This window comes from Gymnoscopelus microlampas (assembly GCF_963454915.1).
Source record: "Gymnoscopelus microlampas genome assembly, chromosome: 23".
NCBI classification, from domain to species: Eukaryota; Metazoa; Chordata; class Actinopteri; order Myctophiformes; family Myctophidae; genus Gymnoscopelus; species Gymnoscopelus microlampas.
Window position 1 is genome coordinate 9,376,302 of NC_139960.1, and position 9,723 is coordinate 9,386,024.

The 9,723-nt window shown below is 42.5% G+C and overlaps 1 protein-coding gene across 1 annotated transcript in view; it reads left to right on the forward strand.

Annotated features, from left to right (window-relative positions):
* The window catches only part of lrguk (leucine-rich repeats and guanylate kinase domain containing), a gene marked incomplete at both ends in the record, with an annotated part of 51,416 nt that extends 48,778 nt beyond the window's left edge, over positions 1 to 2,638 (forward strand). The window contains 2 exons of the mRNA XM_084050159.1: positions 870 to 1,123; positions 2,457 to 2,638. Of these exons, the coding sequence (XP_083906285.1) occupies positions 870 to 1,123; positions 2,457 to 2,638 (436 nt within the window). The remainder of the gene's footprint in view (positions 1 to 869; positions 1,124 to 2,456) is intronic.
* Positions 2,639 to 9,723: the final 7,085 nt, after the last annotated feature.

Consider the following 9,723-nt stretch of genomic DNA (forward strand, 5'->3'; position numbering starts at 1 on the left):
GCCTAGTTTGTTATATTAATTAACTAATAGTTTGCCAAAAATAGGATATACATCATGATTTATTGGGAGAAACCAAGCAAGTATATGTTAAATCAGACATTAAGACATTAAGCCCAAGTGGAATGTTCCTCTATTGCATAACATCTTTTTTGCATGATTTGACTGAGAGATTGGCAGTCGAATCCGACTTATTTGACTGCCAATCTCAGTCAAATCATGCATTAGTCGACTATAGGCAGCTATTGGCCAATCAGATTCGACTATAGAAATCCTTAGTCGGTGTACCGATTATTGTGATTTTTGGACAGAATCTGAAGGAGCAATAGTATAAAAAATAGTAATATTATAAAAGAAATGTGTTTTACAAAAGTCGGCCCCCTGGTGGCGCTATAAAAAGCATAGTTTTACTCAGTAAAACTATGTCTAAACCTAACCTTATTCCTAAACGTAACCTCAGTAAAACTATGTCTAAACCTAACCTTATTCCTAAACGTAACCTCAGTAAAACTATGTCTAAACCTAACCTTATTCCTAAACGTTAGCTCAGTAAAACTATGTCTAAACCTAACCTTATTCCTAAACGTAAGCTCAGTAAAACTAATACAAGAACCGCCGGGGGAGAACGGTCCGCGTAAAAAATGTCAGTCTATGTTTTGCGGCGAGCGTTCCGGTTACCTATTCACCCGTTTCCTAGGCTGTGTGTTTTCCACTTCCTATCGATTTCATTGGATATCATTGGTCATCTGACCAGTTTCATTGGATTTCATTGGATCAAATTGACAGGAAGTGGAAAACACACAGCCTAGGAAACAGGTGAATACTGTACAGTAGTATCCAGGAAACACCATTGGATTCTCTTCTGCTCACAGTTCAGACGGGTCTCGGGTCAGTTCAGCCGTGTCCGTGCCCAGCTCAGCGGGAGCCTGCTCCCAGGCCGTGCCCTCGGGACGTGTGGACCCCCCACCGGGCTCAGGAGCTAAAGCCGACTCCCCACCGGGCTCAGGAGCGGCCGTGGACCCCCCACCGGGCTCAGGAGCGGGCATGGACCCCCCACCGGGCTCAGGAGCGGGCGTGGAGCCCCTGGACGCCCCGACCCCGGGACCCACACTGGAAACACTCGGAGGTTAGAGAGAGTTTATTTTATGCATTTATTATTATTTATTGTATTTAAGACAGGGGTCTTCAACGTTTTCAGGCCAGGGACCCCCTAGCTGAGAGAGCGATGAAAGGGACCCCCTCTATATAACTTTTTTTTCAAAAAAAAATCTGCTCTTTTTCCCCTCTACACCTATACCTCTTTGCCAAAAATAGCAGATCTACAAGCTCACAACGCCTCGCAGCGCGAGGCGTTGTGAGCTTGTAGATCTGCTATTTTTGGCTGAAGTTCTTCTCAGAATAGAGATGCTAGGGTTCAAGTGGTTAATGTAAAAAAAAAAATCTGATCACACAAAAATTTGGCGGAGCCCCTGTAGTAACTCTGAGGACCCCCTAGGGGTCCCGGACCCCCTGTTGAAGACCCCTGATTTAAGATATAATTTATTTAAGACAAATAAGATCAGTAAGGGGGCTGAGAGGAGGTGAAAGGTCATGGGTATTCCAACCAGTGTTGATTTCGTCGACTAAAACTACGGCGAAAAATGTTCGTCGACTTTCACTGAAGAAAACTGAATAAAAACTAAGCTATGATGACTAAAACTAAGACTAAATATATTGACAATTTCGTTTAACAAATAAAAACTAGACTAAAATGGGAGGGACTAATGGAGAAGAGATCCAGTAGAACTGAAAGACAAGTCATTTTATGTTTGGTTGCGCTCAGGTGTTGCGCTCTGAAAATAGCAGATCTACAAGCTCACAGCGCGTCGCGACGTGTTGTGAAATCAGCCATTACGACGCCATCAAGGCCCGCCAAAATACATTTAATGCAGGTAATCAGCCGTGTTGCCAGATTTTGCAAGAGAAACAAGCGGCCAGGTCTATGAAAACAAGCCCAAAAGAAATAACTATAGTCTAGGTTTTACCACTTTAACATAAAAATAGCAGATTGAAAATATAGCAGATATACAAGCTCACAACGTGTCACATCGCGACACGTTGTGAGCTTGTAGATGTGCTATTTTCATATGTATTTGGCCACGTATCCCCATCTGAAAAGGTTTTGTGCCAGGGACCCCCAGAAGAGAAGATTTGGGTTGAAAAAATCAAATGTATGCACATTTTCCCAATACTTTCAAGATAAAAATATATATATTCAAAAATAGCAGATGTATAAGCTCGCAGCGTGGCACAAAGTAACAAGCTGCGAGCTTGTATATCTGCTATTTTTGGGGACCCCCTGGAACATCCCCCCCCGGGGACCCCCTGGAACACCCCCCCCCCCCCTCCAAGGAACCCTGGGGGTCCCCGGACCCCACTTTGAGAACCACTGCAATAAAACGTGCCTACCTACCTTCCAGATCGAGTGGCACGTGGCAAGAGTCCCGAAGCCCCTCCTCGGCAGAGTGCGGATCACCACCCGTCTCCGGTTGCGTCCCTTTCATCATCATCCGTACGACCCGGATCCGACGCCAGGCCTGTCCTGCCCCCGATACCCTGCGGCCGGAAGACCCCGGCCCCCGCCAGCCCTCCGGCTCCGTAGCCCAGTGGTTTTCAACCTTTTTAGCATCAAGGACCCCCAAATTGACAAATATTACCCCAGGGACCCCCATTTGAAAAGATATGCCAGGGACTCAACCATTTAAATTTCTTGCGGGTCCCAATCTGTATCATCATCATCATCAGTGTTCATTTAACTCTGAGAGTGTACAAATGGAACCAAATGGACCCGTTACGGTCCATTTGGTTCCATTTGTACACTCTCAGAGTTACAGACATATAAGGGTCCATTTGGTTGCTAACTATTAATTTGGCTGGGGACCCCCTGGAACCCCCTCAAGGACCACTGGTGGTCCGCGGACCACCGGTTGAAAACCCCTGCCGTAGCCCCACCCACCCACCCTCCATCCAACAGAGAGAGGATACCGCCGAGAACGGTCCTTTGAGGCAGTGGTGGAAAAAGTACTAAAATGATTTACTTAAGTAAAAGTACCAATACTGCAATATAGATGTTATGATGTCCTTGTTGAATCTGTTATCAAACTAATTGTTTTGTATCTGTTAAACCACTTTAGTCATGCCGTCTCTACTTTGAACGTGTTGTTATATGCAGAAATGTATAGTAATAGATATAAAGTATACCTGCATACAGTATGCCACTATACAGTACTAGTATACAGTAGTGGTTTTCAAACTTTTCAGGCCACAACCCCCCAAAATAATCCTATTTGAACTAGGGACCCCCCAAAATAATCGTATTTGAACTATGGACCCTCCAAAATAATCATATTTGAATTAGGGACCCCCAAAAATTTAACCAGGGACCCCCAAAAATTATCATACTTGAACTAGGGACCCTCCAAAATAATCATATTTGAACCAGGGACCCTCCAAAATAATCATACTTGAACTAGGGACCATCCAAAATAATCATATTTGAACCAGGGACCCTCCAAAATAATCATACTTGAACTAGGGACCCTCCAAAATAATCATATTTGAACCAGGGACCCTCCAAAATAATCATACTTGAACTAGGGACCCTCCAAAATAATCATATTTGAACTAAGGACCCCCCAACATAATCATATTTGAACCAGGGACCCTCCAAAATAATCATATTTGAACTAGGGACCCTCCAAAATAACCATACTTGAACTAGGGACCCTCCAAAATAATCATATTTGAATAACCATACTTGAACTAGGGACCCTCCAAAATAATCATATTTGAGCTAGGGACCCCCCAAAATAATCATATTTGAACTGGGAACCCCCCACCCTGACAAGCACTTGGAATTGTAGGAGTTGAGGCATTACATTTAGTTTGACTCGGTTTCACAGATACATATTGCTCTACATGTTCATAATAACGCCTCTATTTAAAAATAAATTGCCTCTTTCTGGGTTAATATTTGACAATTTGGCCAATGATTGACCATTTTTATAGTATAGTTTGTTGATTACTGTTGCAGCAGTATGTCTTTCATTTTCGAGGTATTAAGAAGGTCTTAAAAGTCATTCAATTGTAACTTTAGAAATGTGCAGATACCCTGTATACACTTATACTGTATGTTGGTTTGTTTACTGTTGATGGAGAAAACAATGTTGCACATTAAGCCAGGGGTCTTTAATGTTTTTCAGGCCAAGGACCCCTTAGCTGAGAGAGAGATAGAGCAGGGTCCCCCACTACATATTGTAGATGTTTCACATTAAACTTTTCATAGATTCCATATAGTTTCATTGTTTGACAGCACGATCATCAGTGTATTTTGGATTGTGTATTTTCATACATTTAACAACGTCAATACTTAGTAAACTTGACCTCAGGCTCTGTACTTAGTCTGTTTTCCCTCTACACCAAACCTCTTTGTCAAAAATAACAGATCTACAAGCTCTCACAGCATGAGGCATTGTGAGCTTGTAGATCTGCTATTTGTTGGGCTAAAGTTCTCCTCAGAATACGGATGCTAGGGTTCAAGTGGTTAATGTAAAAAAAAAGAAAAGTATCCTATCACACAACGATTTGGTGGCCCCCCTGTAGTAACTCCGGAGACCCCCTAGGGGTCCCAGACCCCCTGTTGAAGACCCCTGCATTAAGCAAATCATCTGGGGACCCCCATGCCCCCCCCCCCAAAAAAAAAATATTGTGGGGACCCTCCTGGGGGTCCAGACCCACAGTTTGACAACCACTAGTATACAGTGTACTGTACACTTAGTATACTATAGTGCCAGTCACTGGTGATTAGATCTGACAGTTTAATCTGTGGTTCATGCTGCAACAAGCCTTGATGTTTGGCGCTCGCTGTGCGCTCTCCACATGATAGCCGATGACATCAATGGTCATATTATATATAAGATGATTACTGTATAATTACAGCTATAGGTGCCCGTGTACTTTTTACATGAATGTCAGTGCTACTGTGTGCAAATGTATAAGTATGACACAGGCCTAAAGGTCTAGAACGTTGACAGACAAATACCCATCTGTTGGTGCAGGATGTTTCTACACCAATGCACGCACGTCGCACACACACATTTGTATTACCATACTCGCGAGGACATCGCAATGTTATTTGATTGCCTCAATGTTACGCCTGTTTGATTGTCTCAATGTTATTTGATTGATACACTAAAGAAGGGGTAGGACTGGATACGTTTTAAACTTCTTCCTATGACCTTTTTCGTGTTTGTATTTTATTTTTCAAATGATATTATTATTATTATTATATAGTATTACTTTCTGATTTTAAGTATTCTTTGTTTATTTTTTTATCCCCTTTTTCTCCCAAATTTAGTTGTTATGCCAATTAATTCTTCCCCACACATATTTCAGTGTGTTGTCACTGCTGTTCTGTATCTTACTGACTCACCTGCCAGTGAGGGGCCCCCACCGGGAGGACATAGAGCCTTTGTCCTACTCCTCCCGCCCAACACTCCCTGCTGACAGATAGATCAGTAGTTCTCAAAGTGGGGTCCGGGGACCCCCAAGGGGTCCTTGACAGGGTTCCAGGGGGTCCCGAGCTAAATTAATTAATATACAAGTGCGCAACAAAAGCAGTTTAGCCAATACAAGCTCACAACGCGTTGACCAGGGTAGTCCCCACCATGGAGCTAGCTTCACTGACCAGGGTAGTCCCCACCATGGAGGTAGCTTCACTGACCAGGGTAGTCCCCACCATGGAGGTAGCTTCACTGACCAGGGTAGTCCCCACCATGGAGCTAGCTTCACCCTCTTGGCCGTGCGGTAAGTAGAGTCCACAACCATCTCCTACAGTCTTACTGGCGTTGAGTGTTGCCTAAAGGTAAACAATGAAGTGTGTGTGTGTGTGTGTGTGTGTGTGTGTGTGTGTGTGTGTGTGTGTGTGTGTGTGTGTGTGTGTGTGTGTGTGTGTGTGTGTGTGTGTGTGTGTGTGTGTGTGTGTGTGTGTGTGTGTGTGTGTGTGTGTGTGTGTGTGTGTGCGCGCGCGTGTGTGCGTGCGCCATGCAGCGCTTGTCTTTCGGGTGATAGATACATCATTAATCTCTATCTCCTCTGATGGGATTATTTGTTCAACTGGAAATGTATTCATATGGCAGCCGGTGACAGGTATTAAATAGCTAGCCATCTATGCAAGTGTGTGTGTGTGTGTGTACACGTGCGTGTGTGCGCATATCTGTTCACATTGTTTGCTGTAGGTTTGTAGGATATTGAAATTGTCACCTGTCACAGGTGTGTGTTGACTATGTGCATGCATATGTACGCGCACGTGTGTGTAGTCAAATATACACACACACACACACACACACACACACACACACACACACACACACACACACACACACCAACACCTGGCTATCCATCATTGTCTGCCTGCCTTTCAAGCAGCAGATGGTACGACCCTGTCATAACTCTTTGGCAGTTTGAGACGTGAAGGTTTTGCTCTGCAGGCCTCGGGGCTCCAGGCTCCTTCCTTCAACAGCTCCTTCCTTCATAACCCAGTGATGGAGGGAAATACTCTCATTTCTTTATACTTTAAGTAAAAGTATCAATAACGCAGTGTAGAAATACTCTGTTACGAGTGAAAGTCCAGCATTTAAAATGTACTTGAGCACAAAAGTATCAATAATGCAGTGTAGAAATACTCTGTTAAGAGTAAAAGTCCAGCATTAAAAGTTCACTTCAGTACAAAAGTGCAAACGTACTAGCATCAAATTACACTTAAAGTACACAAAAGTAAAAGTACTCATTATGCAGAATGTCCCATTTCACACGTTTTCAAAAGTATGAAAGAAATATGTTGGAAATACTGTAGATGATCTACAAGCTCACAACGCGTCCCCTCGTGACACGTCGTGAGCTTGTAGATCAGCTATTTTCAAATGCCCAAAGTATATAACATACATACAAAGTATATAACATACATTATAGTGGTTAATGTATGTTTTGTAATAATAAACAGAATCTACAAAGTAAAGTAACTAAAGTTTTCAAATAATTGTAGTGGAGTAAAAAAGTGCAATATTTGCCTCTGAGATGTCATGGAGCAGAATCTTAAATGGGAAATACTCTAGTGAAGTAAGAAATACGTCAAAATTGTACTTAATTACAGTACTTGAGTAAATGTACTTAGTTACTTTCCTCTCCCAGGGGACACCTTCCTGGAACCCTCTGTTACACTGCATGCATGGATGCATGGACGGAGGGGCGGTATGCCTCGTTTAACCACTTAAACACTATACACTTAGCTGACGGGAGGCCCCCTGGGCTCCTTACCAGGCCCCCTCCTGTTTACACTCTACTCATCTCTAAACATCTTCGCCGAAAATATCGAGTTTTTCTTTTGATGTTTTTTGCTGAATGTTATGTTAGAATAGGGACCCGGGTAGCTAAACAAAGTTCAACAACATTAAACTGTGTAGGGTAAGTGATCTTTTTTGGGTTGAAACCAAACGTTTTTTTTTAAAGCTTAAGGCAAGGCAAGGCCACTTTATTTATACAGAACTTTTCATACACCAGGGCAATTCAAAGTGCTTTACAGAATAAAAATACTGAGTGCAACAATGCACTTAAAAATATATATATATAATATAATATAATAGATACAATTAAAATAAGATAAAGGAGCATATACAGTAGATTATAAAACAATGCTCCCACCTTTGATACAAAACAAATAATAAAAAGTGACAGCACAGCTCATTTAAAGCCCAGGCAAGACCTAGCTGTTCTTAGCCTAGCCATCATTGGGTAGAGTAAGCAATGTTAAATAAATATGTTTTTAACTTGGACTTAAAAACGGCTATGGTTGGGGATTGTCTATTGTAACCTGGAATATTGTTCTGCAGGCTTGTGGTGAAATGCTGCTTCACCATGTTTTGTTCCAGCTTCCAAAAGCTCTATATTGTAATAGTAATCATTTCTATAGAGTGTTTGTTCAGTAACAGGAGTCTCCCTGTCTCTCCAGCTCAGAAAATATATTTTCAGGTGGGTGGCAACATTTCGGCCAATCAGGAGAGAGTACCCCATTTATCAGCTTCATTTTTATATCTTATCAGTTCATTCCTTTGTGTCATCACTTCCAATTTCTGAAAACCTTCTGTTGATTTTGCTATTTTTATTAGGAAGAAAACTGGATAAGCGGGTCCGGATATTCAATAGTAAAACAGTTGACATTTATATATATATATATAAAAAAAAAAACTGGGTTTTGTGATGTTCTATATTGTCAGAATCAGCTTTGTTTGTGATTGTTTACAGGCTAAAAGACTTTGAGAGCTGTTTCACCATTTAATGTAAGTCAACGAGGAGCATATTTTGTCTTGGAGTTACATCATGGCAAGGTAACTACAACCCACACCTCTACCAAAGTGTCCGTACTCAGGCACTCTAAAGCAGTGGTTCTCAAACTTTTTCATGTCAAGGACCCCCAAATTGACACTTATCAGCCCGCGGACCCCCATTTGAAAAGATAAGCCAGGGACCCCCATAAGAGAAGATTTTTTACGGCTCTAGCAGCGATTCTCAACCATTTTAATTTCAAGGACCCCCAGTTTGACATGCATTAGAGGCTACGGACCCCCATTTAATGGCATTTATATCTCTGGGACCCCAATTTATATTGTAAAATCTATGTCAATGTAACTCTGAGAGTGGACCCGTTAGGGTCCATTTGGTTCCATTTGTACACTCTCAGAGTTACAGACCCATAAGGGTCCATTTGGTGCCTAATCTATCATTTAGCTGGGGACCCCCTGGAACTCCCTCAAGGACCCCTGGGGGTCCCCGGACCCCACTTTGAGAACCAACGCTCTAAAGAAGGTACTTATTTACTGTCCACCACGGGGGCACACATCATCACCGTTATGAGCTGTCACTTCACTTCAAAGTAACTGGAGCAAAAGTTCTCAATTATATCCCTGTTTGTTTTTTTTTAACCGCGCCAGACATTGTTACCAGTTTATGGGTCAGTTTCTCCTAATAATGCGTGTTGTCTATTTAAAATGTCTTGTGAAAGGTGGAGGAGGAGGAGGCGACGGGCTCGTTAAAGGAGGATGGACTGGAGAACGAAGTCTGTGAAAAGTGAAATGGTGTTTTTACAGAGACGGCTGTAAACCCGCGGCCACACCGGGCGCTTTGTACGTTGTGAAAGAGATGTGAGAACACACCTATACACGGTTCATACTTACACTGACGCACCCACACACACACACACACACACACACACACACACACACACACACACACACACACACACACACACACACACACACACACACACACACACACATACATACATACATACATACATACATACATACATACATACATACATACATACATACATACATACATACATACATACATACATACATACACAAATGCAGACACGCTCGCTCGCACGCACACGCACACACACACACACTTTCATACATGCACCCTAACCCGATTAAAGCAGGGGTCTTCAATGTTTTTCGGGCCAAGGACATCTTAGCTGGGACTAGGGGTGGGACGATATGGGTATCTCACGATACGATATCTGTGGCGATATTAGGCCCTCGATAACAATAATATCACGATATTCGATATATATTGCGATATCACGATATATTGCATGACATTTCACCAACGATATATCACGATAGTCCT